Here is an 18,731-nt window from a genome sequence, read left to right on the forward strand (position 1 = left end):
TTTTCATTATCTAGTATGTTCTAACCTGTATTTCCAAATAAGCTATAGAATGCTCATAGAAGCTCATGAATTTCAACTTAGAAACACTGTGTTTGATTCATTAAGTTTTGAAAATGTACCCATGAAATATAGCCCCCAAATTATTTCTGGATATATCATATGCACTTGCACTTCGATCATCTGCTATAGTTTTAAAGGAAATACTTATTTTATTATTAAACCCTACTACTTCAAAAAATAATTTGAGGGTCTTAAATAAATGCCATGGGACACAACAAAAATATTAAAATAAAGGTAAAAGAATAAAAGACATAATTCACAAGGCAAATGTATTTGCAATTTAGTAGTAAGCCTACTAGTATATTGAAGTCTAATTAAAATTTCAAAATTTTAGTGTCTTGAATACTAAAAATACTTTGATAAATTTTGAGTGCTTTTTAAAGTAGAAGTATTATATTTTATGAGGAGAAAATTTCTAGATTCAGAGTCTGTGATACATGTATATGTAGAGAATAATGTGTTGGATTTAAGTTATAATTATGGACTTAATCTTGAACTGACTTTAAGTGCTTAATTATATAGCTTTAGTAACAACAATTTTTCTTTTGTTTGTTTTTATAATAGAACTACTTTTAGGTGGTATTATATCTGTCAAGAGAAGGATAGGACATTACTATTTTAAAAGCTATTCTAAGAGAAAAGAAAATATTTCATTTATTTGCTATCTACATTTTTTTAATGCACTTTTAATTCAAAGATCGCAGGTTTGTGCCAGCCACAGAAAGTGAAAAAAAATTTCAGAAGAGACTTCAGGAAATTCTCAAACAGAATGATTTCTCTGTGTAAGTGGTTGTTTTTTACAGATCTCAGAGCTATTTTATTGCTTTGTTAATCTAGTTTGTTATAAAGGATTTGTTTTAATTAAGCAGAAGGTTATCAGGCTCTGTGGACTATAACGACGGATCCCAGGAGTTCTCTGCTGAGTTAACATTGCACTCTGAGGTCCTGTCTCCTGAAATTCTTCAGTGTACACCAGCTAATATGGTAGAAGTCCACAAAGACACAGAGTTGAGCAAAGGTGAGGTTTTCTTTTCGTGTGTACAGAAAATACCCTACCAGACACCTAAATATCTAGTTCTGAGGTATTAAGATTTAGTTGAGTTTGCTAAGTGTTTCTTTTTCCCCCTAAGAAATAAACATCATTGATATTGCAAAAACCTCTCTCCTATTCCTTTACTTTTTCTTCATCTCTAGAGGCAAGCACTATTCTGAAGTTGGTGCAAGCTGTTAACATGTATGATCTTACAGTTTCTTATATACAGGTGGGGCAAAAGTAGGTTTATAGTTGTGAGTATGTGAAAGTTTATTGTATTATATTTATTAATTATTGTATTGTTTTTCATATGAACAAATGTAAACCTACTTTTGCCCCCACCAAGTATGTATGCCCACAACATATACTATTATTTTATGTTTTAAGTTTTAGGTAAATGATATCCGGCTTATCATAGATTAAACAACTTGCTTTTTTTATTCATCATATTTCTAACTTAATCAAGGTATAATATATGTAAAATTCACTCATTTTAAACTTATAATTCAATGATTTATCCTAAACTTACAGAGTTCTGCAAATATCTCCATAATTCAGTTTTAGAACATTTTCTTCACCTCAAAGTACTCCTTTTTCATTTGTAGTTACAGCTGTTCCCACCTCCAATCCTAATTAACCACTTACCTACTTTCTTGTCTCTAAGATTTGCCTTTTCTAGACATATATAAATGAAATAAAGTATGCAATCTTTTGTATATTGCTTCTTTCACTTAACATATTTCCAGGTTCATCCATATTGCATCTGTCAGTATTTTTCTGGCTGAATAGTATTGCATTGTATAGCTATCCCATATTTTGTTAATACATTCACCAGTTGATAGACATTTGAGTTGTTTTTACTTTTTGCTCTTAAGAATAATGCTGCTAGGAACATTTGTGTATGAGATTTTGTGTGGATATATATTTTCTTTTTCTTTTTTTTTTTTTTTAGTAGATACCAAGGAGTTGGAATTGCTGGGTTATTTAGTAAATTTGTCATTAATTTTTTTTGTAAACTGCCAAAACTGTCTCCCAAGTGACTACAGTGTTTTACATTCCCACCAGCAGTGACCCCACATCTTCACTAATAACACTTGTTGTTATCTGTCTTTTTTATATAGCCATCCTAGTGTGTGTGAAATTGCATCTCATTATGGTTTTAATTTTCATTTCCCTCATTACTAATGATGTTGAGTATTTTTATGTCAGTATTATAACTTTCAATCTACCTATTCATACACATTTCTAGTTTATTCATTTTAGCTGCCAATTAGTGCTCCTTTGTAAGAGTAAACAAGTTTATCTGTTTCTCTACAACTATTAGATGGCTTTCACTTTTGCACTGTTAATAACAGTGTTTTATCTTGTGGCTATGTGCAAGAGTTTCTCCACAAAAGATATGTGGAAGTGTGATTTGCCAGGCCTTACAGGGTATGTATCATATATACTATTGTGTTCTAAAAGGGTTTCTGTAATGCAGTTAGCTTATACATGATTGGGAAATAAGAGAATAATGAAAGTTTTACTTAGAAGTTGGATTGTTTCGTATGCAGTTTTTCTAGGCATGAGGAGCCAGAATGGCAGGAATAGAATTACAGCCTTCAGCATAAAAGGAAAAGCCCTTTTTTCACTGCTACATTGGAAGCAGGGGCTTTACTATTGATATACATCAAGAGCAGGTCTTCCCTTATTTGGCTTCAAAATTGTCTTGTCTACTCTTCATCTTTAAAAAAAGCTCTTCCATGTTAATTTTAGTGTCAGATTGTTTTGTTTCTGGGAAGAACCTTGTTGATATTTTATTACGAATTTATTGAATTTATAGACTAATTTAGGAATTTTTTTTATTTTTCAATTACAGTTGACATTCAGTATTATTTTATACTAGAGGCCCAATGCACAAAATTCTTGCACAGGTAGGGTCCCTAGGCCTGGCCAGCAATCAGAGCCAATCGGGACCTCTGGCTGCTGGCTGAGGCCTTCCTTTGGGCTGCCAGCTGGAGCCTCCCTTCGCCAGCTGTGGGCCCAGGCCTTCCTTCGTTCTGTGCCGCCAACCCCTGGTCAGTGCACATCATAGCGAGTGATAGAACTCCTGGTCAGACTCCCACAGGGACACTTTGCATATTAGCCTTTTATATATCTACTAGGGGCCCAGTGCACGAAATTTGTGCACTGGGTGTGTGTGTGGGGGGGAGTGTCCCTCAGCCCAGCCTGCCCCCTCTCACATACTGGGAGCCCTCAGGCGTTGACCCCCATCACCCTCCAATCGCCTGACAGAGGTGTCAGGCCTGGGCAGGGGACCCCCATTTCCCCGCATCACTGGTTCTGCCCCCAGCCCAGGCCTGATGCCTCTGGCCCAGGCATCAGGCCTGGGCAGGGGACCCCCAGACCCTCCAATTGCTGGCTCTGCCCCTTGCCCAGGCCTGATGCCTTGGCCAGAGGCGTAGACCCCCATCACCCTCCGATCGCCTGATCGGCCCCTTGCCCAGGCCTGACGCCTCCGCCAGAGGTGTCAGGCTTGGACAGGGGACCCCTATCTCCCCCCGATCACTGGCTCTGGCCCCCGCCCAGGCCTGAGGCCTCTGGCCCAGGAATCATGCCTGGGCAGGGGACCCCCATCTCCCTCTGATCGCTTGCTCCACCCCCCGCCCAAGCCTGATGCCTCTGACCCAGGCTTCAGGCCTGGGCAAGGGGACCATCATAACCCCCCAATCCCTGGCTCCGCCCCCCACCCAGGCCTGATGCCTCGGCCAGAGGAGTTGACCCTCATCACCCTCCCATCACCAATCACCGGATTGGCCCCTTGACCAGGCCTGAGGCCTCCAGCAGAGGTGTCAGGCCTGGGCAGGGGACCCCCAGCTCCCCGCAGTTGCAGGCTCCGCCCCTGCCCAGGCCTAACGCCTCTGGCCTAGGCATCTGGCCCGGGCAGCGGGGACCCACAGTGGCAGTGGCCCCGCAATCGTGGGCTTCGCTTTAGGCCCAGGCAAGGGACCCCTAGCTCCTGGGACTGCCAGCTTCAACCGTGCCCAGCTCCCATCGCTGGCTCCACCCCTACTTCCTGCTATCACTGGCCAGGGCGGAAAAGGCACCTGATTCTCCGATCATGGCTGGGGGGCAGGGCAAAGGCGGCCCTAGGGCCGCCTTTGCCCTGCCCCCCAGCTCTTAGGTCCCCCCTGGGTTTCCGATCACTGTCAGTGGCAGGGGGCTTCTTCCTGCTTTCCCTTTCGCCTCCCTGCATTGTGCCTACATATGCAAATTAACCGCCATCTTGTTGGCAGTTAATTTGCATATAGCCCTGATTAGCCAATGAAAAGGGTAGCTCGTACACCAATTACCATTTTTCTCTTTTATTAGTGTAGACTAGAAGCCCGGTGCACAAAAATTTGTGCACTGGGTGGGGGGAGGGGTTCCTCAGCCCAACCTGTGCCCTCTCACAGTCTGGGACCCCTCGGGAGATAACTACCTGCTGGCTTAGGCCCACTCCCCTGGTGGCAGATGGCACGCCCGATCCCGCCGTGCCTGCCCCATCTCCCCCAGTTGCAGATGGCAGGCCCGGATCCCGAGCTGGGTTGGGTGGCCACTCAGATAGTGCTGCCGCCCGTCTGCCCGCCCCACCGCACGCACCACAGGCCCGTATCCCGTGCTGGGGCGGGCGGAGGCTCAGGATTGCGCTGCCACCGTCCCTGGGCCGCACACAGCAGGCCAGGATCTCGTGCTGGGGCGGCCAGCGGCTAGGGATCGCACTGCCGCCAGCCCCAGGTGGGGTGGCACAGCGGGATTTGCCTGCAGTATGCAAATTAGCCGCCATCTTTGTTGGCTGTTAATTTGCTTATCGTGCTGATTAGCCCATGGGAGGCGTAGCGAAGGTACGGTCAATTACCATGTTTGTCTATTATTAGATTAGACTAGGGCCCAGCAATCGTGCAAGGAGGCACCCCGCAGAGGGCCGGGACCCGCGTAGCACCGACCGCCGCATTGTGTCAGCTGGGGTGGGGGCAGGTGCTCCTGTGTGTTGTGTCTCTGCTCCGGGCCACCCCCGCCCAGCCTCCCTGCAGCTGCTGGGGTGGGGTGGCACAAGGTCCTTTCCTGCCTATCTGCATGCACAGCTCCTCCTGAGCGGTCGTGATGCAGTCTCCTCCTGAGTGGTTGTGATGCTCGCCTAATTAGCATATTTCCTGTTTATATAGATAGACTAGAGGCCCGGTGCACAAAAATTTGTGCACTCAGGGGTCGGGGGTCCCTCAGCCTGGCCTGTGCTCTCTCGCAATCTGGGACCCCTCGAGGGTGACCACTTGCTGGCTTAGGCCTGCTCCCCGGGGGGATTGGGCCTAAGCTGGCAATCAGACATCCCTCTGGCAGCCCGGCAGCCCTTGGGGGATGCCCACTTGCCAGCAGGGAGCAGACCAAAGCTGCAGTCAGACATCCTTAGCGCTGCTGAGAAGGCAGGAGAGGCTCCCACCACCACCACTGTACTGGCAGCCATCAGCCTGGCTTGTGGCTGAGCAGAGCTCCCCGCTGTGAGAGCGCACTGACCACCAGAGGGCAGCTCCTGCATTGAGCATCTGCCCCCTGGTGGTCAGTGTGTGTCATAGTGACCAGTCATTCCCAGTCTTTCTGCTGTTAGGGTCAGTTTGCATATTACCCTTTTACTATATAGGATAGAGGCCTGGTGCACGGGTGGGGGCTGGCTGGGTGCCTTGAAGGGTGTCCCGGATCAGGGTGGGGGTCCCGCTTGGGTGCCTGACCAGCCTGGATGACGGGCTGATGGCTGTTTGCAGCTGGTCACACCCCCTTCAGGGTGGGGGTCCCCACTGGGGTGCCTGGCCAGTCTGGGTGATGGGCTGAGGGCTATTTTCAGGCTGGTGGGCGACTGAAGCTCCCAGCCTGTTTTTTTTTCTGTTTTTTTTTTATTCTGGGATTTACTTACCTTCTATAGCTGTCCCTGGAGCTGAGAGCTGGCTCCAGCTTGAGGCTGTGGCTGGCTGAAAGCAGGTATCTGGGTTTGTTTAGCTTCTATAATTGCAACATTGTTGCATCTGGAGCTCAGAGCTGGGCCGCAGCAGGCCAAGAACCTTGGCCTCCTACATCACTGGAGCAAGCAAACCTCCTGCTCGCTTCAGCTGCGTGGCTGCCAGCCGCCATTTTTGTTGGCAGTTAATTTGCATATCCTGCTGATTAGCCAATGGGAAGCGTAGCGGAGGTATGGTTAATTACCATGTTTGTCTATTATTAGATAGGATAGATTACTTTCATGTGTTCAGCATAGTGGTTAGACAACCATATAATTTACAAAGTGATTCCCCGAATATTTTAAGTACCTACCTGGCACCACACGTACTTATTATTATTGACTATATTCCCTGTGTTTTACTTTTATATTGCTGTGACTATTTTGTAACTACCAATTTGTTCTTCTTAATCCCTTCACCTTTCTCACTTGGCCCCCGAACTCTCCTCTGGCAACCATCAGTTTGTTCTTTGTATCTATGACTTTATTTCAATTATGATTCTTTGTTTATAAGTAAAATATTTTGATATTTTCTTTCTCTGAATGACTTATTTCACTTAGCATAATAACCTCTAGATCCAACCATGCTGTCACATATGGTAAGATTTCAGTCCCTTTTAGGACCAAGTAGTATTCCATTGTATTAATGTACTGCAGCTTTTTTATCCACTTGTCTATTGATGGGCACTTCAGTTGCTTCCATATCGTGGCCATTGTAAATAATGCTGCAATATTTATAGGGGTACATGTATTCTTTTGAATTAGTGTTTTGGGTGTCTTCGAATATATACCCAGAAATAGCTGGGTCATGAGGCAGTTTCATTTTTATGTTTTTTTGAGGAACTTCCATACTGTTTCCATAGTGGCTGCACCAGTTTGCATTCCTACCAAAGTATATGAGGATTTCCTCTTCTCCACATCCTCACCAACATTTGTTGTTTATCGATCTGTTGATGATGGCCATTCTGACAGGTTTGAGGTGATAATCTCATTGTAATTTTAATTTATTTTTCTCTGATTAGTGACATTGAGCATCTTTTCATATGTCTATTGGCCATCTGTCTGTCCTCTTTGGAGAAATATCTATTTAGGTTCTCTATCCATATTTTAATTGGGTTGTTTGTGGGGTTTTTTATATTGAGTTGTATGAATTCTTTATAAATTTTGGGTATTAACCCTTTATTGGATTTATCATTAGCACATATATTCTCCATTCAGTAAGATGTCTTTTCATTTTGCTGATGGGTGGGGATGTTTTGCTGTGCAAAAGCTATTTAGTTTGATGTAGTTCTATTTCTTTATTATTTTTTTGTTTTCCTCCCCTTAGAAGGATATATCAGAAAAAAATATTGCTAAGAGAAATGTCAGGGAATTTACTGCCTATTTTTTCTGGTTATAATTTTAAATGTTTGAATTTAGGTCTTTAATCCATTTTGAGTGTATGCTTGTATATCAGCGGTTCTCAACCTGTGGGTCGCGACCCCTTTGGGGGTCGAACGACCCTTTCACAGGGGTCGCCTAAGACCATCGGGAAATGCATATATAATTACATATTATTTTTGTGATTAATCACTATGCTTTATTTATGTTCAATTTGTAACAATGAAATTGGGGGTCACCACAACATGAGGAACTGTATTAAAGGATCACGGCATTAGGAAGGTTGAGAACCACTGTTGTATATGGTGTAAGAAGGTGGTCTAGTTTCATTTTTTTGCATGTATCTATTCAATTTTCCTAACAACATTTATTAAATAGACTATGTTTACCCCATTGTATGTTCTTGCCTCCTTTGTTGTATATTAATTGACCCTAATGGCGTGGGCTTATTTCTGGACTCTTTTCTGTTCCATTGATCTCTGTGTCTGTTTAATGTTGTTTTGACTACTATAGACTTTTAGTATAGTTTGATATCAGGTAGTGTGATACCTCCAACTTTGTTCTTCTTTCTTAAGATTGCTGTGGCTATTTGAGGTCTTTGTGGTTCCATATAAATTTTGGGGTTATTTGTTCTAGTTCTATGATAAGTGCCATTGATATTTTGATAGGGATTGCATTGAATCATAGATTTCTTTGAGTAGTATGAACATTTTAATGATGTTACTTTTTCCTCTCCATAAGCACGGTATATGCTTTATTTGTGTCTTCTTTCCAAGTATTATTCCTATGTATTTTATTTTTTTGATACAACTGTAAATGGGATTATTTTCTTAGTTTCCCTTTCTGACTTAGTTCATTATTTACGTAAAAACAAAATGCAACCAACTTCTGAATATTGATTTTGTATTTTTACTCTTTTGAACTTACCTGTCAGTTTTACTAGTTTCTTGGTGGAATCTTTAGGGTTCTCTACATATATTATGTCATCTGCAAATAATGACAGTTTTACTACTTTCTGATTTGGATGCCTTTTCTTTCTTCTTGTCTGGTTGCTATGGCTAGAACTTCCAGTACTATCTATATATATAAAAGCCTAAGTGACCCTTACGACCAGTCGGCCAAACGACCCATCAACCAACCACTATGACATGCACTAACCACCTGGGGGCAGACGCTCAATGCAGGAGCTGCCCCCTGGTGGTCAATGGGCTCCCACAGTCAACCTCCCGTGGCCAGACAACCACCTGCTGCCGGCCAACCTCCCGCAGTCCCCCTGACCGGCAGGCCAACCTCCCATGGTCCCTCCCACCGGCCAGCCAACCCCAGTCGGGACTGGGCAAGATGGCCCTGATGGGCCCCGATTGCCAGCCAGGCTGAGGGACTCCACCTATGAACAAATCCATGCATTGGGCCTCTAGTGTTGAATAAGAGTGGTGAAAGCAGATATCCCTGTCATGTTTTCAATCTTAAGGAAAACACTTTTAGTCTTCCCTCTTTGAGTATGATTTTAGCTATCTGTGGGTTTGTCGTATATGGCCTTTATTATGTTGAGATATGTTCCCTTTCTTCCCAGTTCGCTGAGAGTTTTTACCATAAATGCATGCTGGATTTTGTCATGCTTTTTCTGTATCTATTGATATGATCATATAATTTTTATCCTTCATTTTGTTTATTTGTGTATCACAATTGATTTGTGGATATTGTACCAATCTTGCATCCCAGGAAAAAGTCTAACTTGATCACAGTTTATGACCTATTTAAGTTGTTATTGAATTCAGTTTGCTAATATTTTGTTGAGGATTTATATATATACACTGAGTGGCCAGATTATTATGACCACCTGACGTTTGTAGGCAAGTTAGCTATAATTTCACGCTGAAGTTGCTAGATGGCCAGATCATTATAAATGTCTGAATAGCGCAACATACCTAAGTATCGTTGATGATCAAGTTCATCCTATCATGTTGATGGCATATCCCAATGGAGATGGCTTCTTCCACCAAGACAATGCGCCATGCCACAGTGCTCGTATTGTGCAGGAGTGGTTTCAAGAACATGAGGGAGGCTTTACCTTGCTTAGGTGGCCCCCACAATCAGCAGATCTCAACCCAATTGAGCATTTGTGGGACAAAGTTAAAAGAGCCATCAGGCAGCTGGTTCCACAACCATCAAATCTCACAGAACTGGACAGTGCTATTCATCAGGCCTGGTGTCAGATTCCTCGCATCATCTTTCATCATCTCGTGGAGTCAATGCCAAGAAGAATCGCCGCAGTATTGAAGGCAAAAGGTGGCCCAACAAAGTACTGATGGGGTGGTCATAATAATCTGGCCACTCAGTGTATATGTTCATTAGTGATATTGGCCTAAATTTTGTTTCTTTGTAGTATCTTTATCTTGTTTTGGAATCAGGATAATGTCCTTGTAAAATGAGCTTGGGAGTCTTCCCTCCTTTTGAATTTTTTAGAATAGTTTGAGCAGGATAAGTTTAATTCTTCTTTGAATGTTTGGTAATGTTTACCTGTGAAGCCATCCTGTCCAGGACTTTTATTTATTGGTAGCTTTTTTATTACTGCTTCAGTTTCATTGGTTGATATAGGAGCATTTTAAATCTTTCTATATATCAAATCATTTCATCCTTGAGCATGCTATATTTTTCATTTTATTTGGTCATTTTTCATGTCTTTCAATAAAGTTTTGAATTTTTTGTAAAATTATTTTATATCTTTTGTTAGATATATTCCAGGTGTCTTATAATTATTTCAATTGTAAATTTTATCTTTCAAAATTTTTATTTTTTAATTGCTGCTATTTAGGAGCTTCACTGACCTTTGTATGTCATCCTATATCCAGCAATTTTTATTAGTGCTAATAGTTTGTCTTTTCCACTGAATTTTTTGTGTATAGAGTCATCATCTGCAAATAACAATTTTATTACTTTTTCCATCCTCAGGCAGTGTAAACTCATTTAAAAATTTAAAGTGTTAGTGATATATCTTAAATAATAACATAATGTAATAAAACCCACAAAAATATACCAGTCACATGGAGTATTAAAAAAAACCCTTGATTCTGTGAATTACTAAATGCTTACAATCTCTTCAGTCTTTTCAATTCTACCTAGTCTGTGTATATATAGTTATATTACTATGATAAAATTCATTGCACATTGGAATATTCAAAGAGAAAAAAATGTCAAGCAGTTATAAGAGAACTAACTGGAAACAATTCTGTTTTATGCTTCTAGTAGTCAGGCTTTGACATATGATTTTTATAGAAAGTCTAATAATGTACAGAGGGAACGAATACTTTTATGAATAAACTTAAAATCTTACAATTTAGTTAAAGGGAGAGATAGAGAATAAAAGCATATAGTAGTAGAGGTAAAAATGATTATATAATTAGGCAGTTGCTTTAATGTTTATATATTTTTGTCATCTCAAGGTCACACTAGACATAAAGTAGAAGAAGCTCTTATTAATGAAGAAGCAATTTTGAACCTCATGGAAAATAGCCAGACTTTTCAGCCTTTGACCCAAAGACTGAGTGAGACACCAGTTTTCTGTAAGTAATAATTCTACCATAATTTTTCAGTATTTTAAATCAATGAAAGTGCATATGTGAAGAAGTTATTTTTTTCTTTGATTTGAAGAGGTTAATGTTGCATGTTCAATAAATCCTTACTCAGTATAAAAATGAAACTTCATTGAATGAAGTAGCTTTGTTTTTGTTTTCTACACAGCTTTTTCTAAACAATTGTGAAAGAATATAGTAACCTTTTTAAAAATTTCACTTTAGTTGAAGGAAAACCATATTGCGTCAGTGAGAAAATGGCTTATTTTGAATTAAAATTCTCCAGTGTTAAGTATATTAATAAATTATCATAATTGAGTCTTTCTTGCTGAGTATCAGAAATTTCCCTGGACAATTCTTTTTAAGTGATTAATTTTTGGTCAGTGTAGGACATAATGACTGTTATTTCTGAGTGTTTTGCATCTCCTTAAATGCCATTTGCTATATTTCATTTCAGTAATTTAGTCTAAATTACTGACATCCTTTTCAAAAATTTATTTTAAATGTTTTTGCAAAAAGTGAGATATCATTGAACTTCATGCCTCTTGTTTTGCTTGGTGTAGTGATTTTATGTTTCTTTCCTTGCTTTTTTAAAAATTTTTTTTAAAATTAATTTCAGAGCAGAAGGGAGAAGGAGAGAGAAAGAGAAACATCAATGATGAAAGAGAATCACTGGTCGGCTGCCTCCAGCATGCCTCACAGGGGATTGAGCCTGCAACCTAGGCATGTGCCCTGACCAGGAATCGAACAGTGACATGGTTCATAGGTCGACGCTCAATCACCGAGCCACGCTGGCAGGGCTACTTCCTATTTTTTTAATTCTTATTGTATCAAATGAGATATGGCATCAAATGCATCATACCTGTCTACAGTGTCCTATTTCTTTTACCTACAGTTTCTCTTTTTTTTCCTTTTTATTGAATTTATTGGGATGATACTAGTTGACAAAATTATACAGGCTTCAGGTGCACAATTTCATATCATCTGCGCATTGTATTGTGTATTCATCACCCCATGTCAAGTCTCCTTTCTTCACCATTAACCCCTCCTTTACCCTCCTCCAATTCCTCCTATACCTTTCTCTACCCCCTCTACCTGGGAATCACCACACAGTTGTCTGTGTCCATGCCTGCTCTGAGTCTATCTCTATTTTGCTTCATTTTCATTTGGATGGAACATAAATTGACTCGCTAGGGATAATACCAAAATTATTATGCATAGTCATATTTCAAGAACATTTTAGACAGGAGTAAGAAAATTTTTTAAATGAATGGCATATGCAGAAAGAAATGATGCAAAGACCAAAGTAAAAAATTAAATTGATGCTCATACTCTAAAATGTTTTATTTTTTCATCTGAACATATATATATATATATATATGTTCCTAAATTACATTCTAGATATAAAAAAATAAATAGTTAAAAGAGAGGAACTTAGAGAAAGTTAAGAAATTGAAAAAGAGAGGGAGGGAGGCATATCCTTCTTTTATCACAGTATCTATAATAATAAAAGTGTAATATGCTAATTAGACCAGACAGCCAAACGACCTTCCGGACATCCTTCCAGACGACCTTCCGGATGAAGCTGGGGCTGCGAAGGCTGAGGCAAGCTGCCACGCCTGCGAGAGCTGAGCCCCTTGCACGAATTTCATGCATCAGGCCTCTAGTACAAATATAATGTATCATCAGCAGATATAATGTCACTTGCCTAAGTTTGCAAAAATGCATTTTCAATATTTGTCAAAGATCTAGGGGTCAGCCTGGCTGGTGGCACTCAGTGGTTAGAGTGTTGGCCTGTGCACTGGAGGGTCATGGGTTTGATTCCCAGTCAAGGGCACGTACTTGGGTGCAGGTTTGATTCCCTGGCTCTGGTCTGGGTGCACGCAGGAGGCAACCAATTAATGTTTCTCTCTCTCCTTCCCGTCCTCCCTCCCTCCCTCTCCCTCTCTTTCTTCCCTCCCTTCCACTCTATCCTCAGGTGAGGAATAACTAACTAATTAACTAAATAAATAAATAAATAAATAAGATCTGAGTCAAATATCTATAATACATTTTCTAATACTAATTTTTTTCAAGTATGAGACAGGAAAAATAAAACAGTGCAGTTCTAGATTTAAAGAAATGGATTTTTGCCAGAAGGGCTCTTACAAACAAATATCTTCATTTTTCCCCTTATATCTGGTACCATACAGAATCAATATCTTCATTTTTTTTCCTTATATCTGTTAGCATGACAATCAATTTCTTTAATGTCTACAAAGAAAACCTGAAACTTGGTATTTTGGTAAATGAGGAATGCATTATCTCATTTTACAGAGAATAAGATTGTGTACTAGATTAGAACAAATCTTCATCTTCATGATCTTTTTTAATAATAGCTTTTATTGAGATATAATTTGAATATCATAAAATTCACATCTGTACAGGCAGTGATATTCATGGAGTATGCAATTACTACCACTATCTCATTTCAGGACACTTTTATCGCCCCAAAAAGAAATCCCATATCCATTAACAGTCACTCCTCATTCTTCCCTCCTCTCAGCCCCTGGCAACCACTAATCTGTTTTCTCTTGATTAACCTATTTGGGGCATTTCATGTAAATGGAATCATATTACCTATTGTTTCTAGCTTCCTTCACTTGGTATGATGTTTTCAAGGCTTATCCATGTTTGTAGCATGTACTCCTTTTTCCTGCTGAATAATAATTCATCATATGGGTATGCCATATTTCATATATCCACTCTACAGTTTATGGATATGGGTTGTTTTCACTTTTTCTGCCCATAATGAACAGTGATGCTATGATTATTCATGTGTAGGTTTTTGTGTGGGCATACATTTTCAGTTCTCTTGGGAGTGAAACTGCTGGATCATATGGGAACTCTCTGTTTAACATTTGAGCAACTGCCAAATTGTTTTCCAAAGCAGCTGTAGCATTTTACATTCTGACCAATAATGTGTGAGGGTTCCAGTTTCCTCACATATTTGTCAACACTTTTTATTATCTGCCTTGATTTTACAACCCTACTGCATATGAAGTAATATGTCATTTGTTGACTTGAAGGTGTTTAAGTAATCTCATTAACCACTTTTAAAGCTTTCTTGTGTTATTCAATTACAGGTTTCATTTGACTATCTTATGAGCTAAGTAAAGCTTAAGTAAGGGATAAAGGTATTCACATGTATTGTTTTTAAAGGTACTTTTTTAGCATTTATATATTTAATATTTATTTTGAACACTGTGACAATATTGGTTTAGTGTTCCTCAAGCTTAATTGTGCAGCAAAATCTTGGGCAGCTTATTAAAATGCAAATTCCTGCATCCTACCTAAGAAATTCTGATTAACGTACACCCAAAACTAATACAAAATAATATTGAATATAAACTGTAATTTCAAAAATATTTTAAAATGTTAACAAAAGCAATTCTTGACTTAGTACATATGGGATGGGTTTGGAATTTTCTTTTTAATAAGGACACAGTCATTCTAGTGCAGATGGTCCAAGGATCTTTTATTTTATCATTGTTTCATAATTGTTCTGAATTGTTGAATTATTTAGAAAACTTAAGTTATTTCTTGGTGATACGTTACTTGTTTTATAGTGGACAGCAGTCCTGATGAGGCTCTGGTACATCTTCTTGCTGGTTTGGAAAATGATGGATATCAGGGAGAAAGAAATAGAAAGCCACCGCCATGTCTTTCCCTTAGAAACACTAAAAACCCCCAAAATAGTGATGATGAAGAAAATGAACCACAGATTGAAAAAGAAGAAATGGAGCTTAGTTTGGTTATGTCTCAGAGGTGGGACAGCAATATTGAAGAACATTGTGCCACAAAAAGGTAACTTTTCTGTCATTTCAGTTACTTTAATATATCATACAGCCGATAGTCATCATGTTTACTTATTTATCTTATAACTGGAAGTTTGTACCTTTTGACCACCTTCCTCCAGTTCTCTCTTCCCCATAAACCTAACTTTTACAAATCATCTATTTATATACACAGTATTATTACGTCGGTAATACGTGGGGCAAAATAGATGTGCCTCCTTATCCATAACTTGAATTAAAAAAATCCCTTTGAGAGTTAAACTGTTATGGGATGGAACAACAGTTATAAAGTCAACTTAAAGACAAGGAATGGCTTCTAAGTCTGATTAGGCTGAAGGAACTAAATATTAAAAATAAATAAGTCTCAGAGGCATACACTGATATTGTTCATTCCTCAAGGTAAAAGAATAAGATGGCACTGGTTTTCTAAATCAAAATCTTGTGGACTTCATTGGCTTGAGTCTGTGCCCGAGCTGTATGCTCTGTTCGTAGAAAGAATTAGGCTTCTCAGCCTGAAGTGCTGAGTATGTCTCCTGTAAACTTCTGTAGGCAATACTAAGATATCTAAAGTCCATGTTTGAGGATTTCAACACACCCCAAAGCCATTACTGAAAGGTGAAAGGTTAATCTATATGTTATGTTGACAGACATATATGTTACATATATTACACTACCTAATATAAAAAATAAAATTTTTGATCCCTTCTCCTGTTATCTGGGTATAAATCAGAACCCTCTCTTTTATATTTTCACAGTATGCTCAGTCCCCTTTGCTGTCACAGTGAAAGTTCCCTCCAAGACTCAGCTTGACCTTTTTATTTCTTTTTATTTTTTTATCCTCACCCGAGGATATGTTTATTGATATTTTAGAGAGAGAAGAAGGGAGAGAGAGACAGAAATATCAGTGTGAGAGAAAAACATCCATTGGTTGCTTCCCATACATGCCCCAGTATATAGGACAATGCTCCAACTAACTGAGCCACCCGGCAAGGGCCCCTTTGACCTTTGAAGACCTGATTTTACCTCGTTCAGACAGAATCAGTATTTGATTTCTTGACTGATGTGACTCTCATAGTATCTTAAAATGCCTTTTGCTGATATTTCCTAATCATTATAGCTATTCTATAAATTTTGCTAATTTTTGTGTGAAAGCTTTATAAATCTTTTCATGAAATATCTTGTTGGGAAATGCCTCAATCACATCACTTTTTTGGAGCATAGGCCATCCCAAATGATAATAGACAATGCTGTCAAATGGCTTGTTTCTCTGTTCCTTATTTTTATAATGATAACCACGCTACCCCCCAAGTTCCGAAAGTTTGTAACTTCAGTGTCATGTTTTATTTGCTTTCCTTTATCTGTAAGGTAGTTCTTCTCTGTGACTTCTGTTCTATCCTTCCATTCCCCTTCTTCCCAAAGAAATATCCTAGTTTAGTCCTTTATTATTACCATTTATCTGGAATACTGTGATTCAAACTTTTTAACTGGTCTCCTTACTTCTAGTTCTAGTCTCTCATAATAGGGGTGATGATTATGATAATTAAAACACTTTGTGGGCATTTATAAAAGAACGCAGAGAGTTCAGGACCTTTCATGAATGCAAGTCATGTTCTACTGTCTTTATATCCTTTTAAAGTATGGTTACGTAGGAAAATGTAATTATTGTATTGAGTCTTAATTTCAGGCAGACATTTAACAAAGTCTTACATAGTAATATCCTTGTGGACAAGGAAAGTACATGCACAGTGGGGCTGGGATGAGCAGGAGCAGCACAGTGCCTCACCCGGGCTCCTCCCCAGCCGCCTGCTGCTTCGCACACTACTACATCCCTTGGGGGATGTCGGACTGCCGGTTTTGGCAGGCCTGAAGGGATTGGGCTGAAACCGGCAGTCCAACATCCCCCAAGTGGTCCAGGATTGCAAGAGGGTGCAGGCCAGGCTGAGGGACCCCATCAGTGTACAAATTCGTGCACCGGGCCTCTAGTATAAATAGACATGGTTTATTCTATTATTAACTAATGTTTGTGTGTTCTTTGACTGGACCAATTCTGTGAAAACCATACACAGGTTAACTTTGGGGAAAACAAACCTAAAGATTTAATAAGTGTATAATAGAGAGAAATTGAATAATAGAAGTATAGTATCTAAAATAGGAGTCATTTAATTCTACCCATATACCTGATATTATATTCTGTCTTGAGCATGTACCATATTTTAAGAATACTAAGAAAGTAAAGGGACAGAAGAGGAAGTAAACTAGAAGAATCTGTGAATACTGTCACTTAAAGAACTGTAGAAAAAATATATATTTTGGTTTCATAACAAGAATTATGGGACAAATGATAAATGCTTTCAAATATTTTAAAGGTTATTATGTGAAAAATGGCATAGACCTGCTGTATATGGTGATAGAGGACAAAAGCAGGAAGAATTTATGGAAGTTGCAAATAAAGATTTTGTGTAATATAGGAGGAAAATTACTAACAATTGGAGCCATTAACAGTGGAAAAGATTAGCCTGTAAGACAGCAAGCCCCATATACTGAAAAGTAAAGGTAGAGGTGGTATCAAGTCTGTTAAAAATATGTTTTTTGCATGGGATAGAAAGTTGGACCAGATGACCTCTAATAACCCTTTCAGCTCTTAAAAGAATGGTATTAGGACACACTGTGATTTGGAAAGGATTAATGGAGACACTATCCCATGAATAATAAGGGATATTTTCAAATTTTTGAGACAATAAAAACAAATTAGGTATGGATTGAAAGAATGTTTGCCCAACCAGATAGAAGGGAAATAATCAAGCTAGGATCTAGTGAATAAATTTAAATCTATATGAGATAACATTTAAAGAGAGTATCCATCTGGACTTAACAGTCCATCTGAACTCCTCAGTAACCATACTTTATAGCCATAGCTGGATTGAGTCAACAACACCTGTACTACTTACTGGCCCTTCTCTGATCCCAGTTATTTTTTTGTCTTTCAACTTTAACCTTAATACTCCTTTACTCACCTTTTTGTTTGTCTTTTCCAGTTTATAATGTAGTGGTTGTGTATTAATGGAGACTTCTTAAAATATGTCAGATGCCACCCTTTTAGAAATTACTAGGTTCTCTGTCACCTATTATTCTATTTAATAATAGAATGGGGGAGAGTATAAAGAAGAACATGATTACATGTCGTAATCCAGGATGTTGTAGAGTGTTGAATACAGGAATGATGGTGTCATCTAGCTCATATAAAAGGAATTATAAAATCTGTTTACAATAACTTTTTGTAGGATGTGATACTAAAGCAAAGTAAAGGTGCTTTTCTTTTTAAAGTTATAATTTTCAGGTATTTTTTTATTTCGCTTTACTATAGCATCAAATTAGGCAAATTATATGAGTCTGACAAGCTTTTTTCTAATGGTCATACTCACTAGTGAATCTTAATATTCTCTAGATCACTGTGCCGAAATACCCATAGAAGTTCAACCGAAGAAGATGATTCATCTTCAGAAGAAGAAATGGAATGGAGTAATAACAGTTTGTTTTTAGCCAATCTTTCTATACCTCAGTTAGATGGAACTGCAGATGAAAATAGTGGTGAGTAAACAAGTCTACTATGAGCATTTCCTAGTTTAGGGACTAAAATTACATTTTATTTTAAAACTAAAGTTACACTTTCTATATAGTTGGTTAAGTGAGGCTATAACAATAGTGTTTTGTCCTTCTCCAGAATTTTTTCTTTTGAGAATGTAGATAAATTATTCTTTCTCATTTTTAAGAGGATAACATTTGTTAATCATTGATTTGAAGATTCACAAACTTTAATCAGTTTGTCATGTTAACATTTAAGTAGC

General features: G+C 39.0%; 1 protein-coding gene across 12 annotated transcripts in view; it reads left to right on the top strand.

Annotated features, from left to right (window-relative positions):
• Positions 1–18,731, top strand: part of REV3L (REV3 like, DNA directed polymerase zeta catalytic subunit) — a 166,410-nt gene that overhangs the window by 79,002 nt on the left and 68,677 nt on the right. For 9 of the 12 annotated variants that reach the window (XM_059700674.1, XM_059700680.1, XM_059700679.1 and 6 more), the window contains 5 exons: positions 758–842; positions 927–1,078; positions 10,922–11,041; positions 14,659–14,896; positions 18,332–18,474. In XM_059700674.1, coding sequence (XP_059556657.1) covers positions 758–842; positions 927–1,078; positions 10,922–11,041; positions 14,659–14,896; positions 18,332–18,474 — 738 coding nt within the window. The remainder of the gene's footprint in view (positions 1–757; positions 843–926; positions 1,079–10,921; positions 11,042–14,658; positions 14,897–18,331; positions 18,475–18,731) is intronic. The other 3 variants (XM_059700682.1, XM_059700683.1, XM_059700676.1) reach the window with 2 other exon arrangements.

Source organism: Myotis daubentonii, chromosome 6 (assembly GCF_963259705.1).
Source record: "Myotis daubentonii chromosome 6, mMyoDau2.1, whole genome shotgun sequence".
Lineage (NCBI taxonomy): Eukaryota > Metazoa > Chordata > Mammalia > Chiroptera > Vespertilionidae > Myotis > Myotis daubentonii.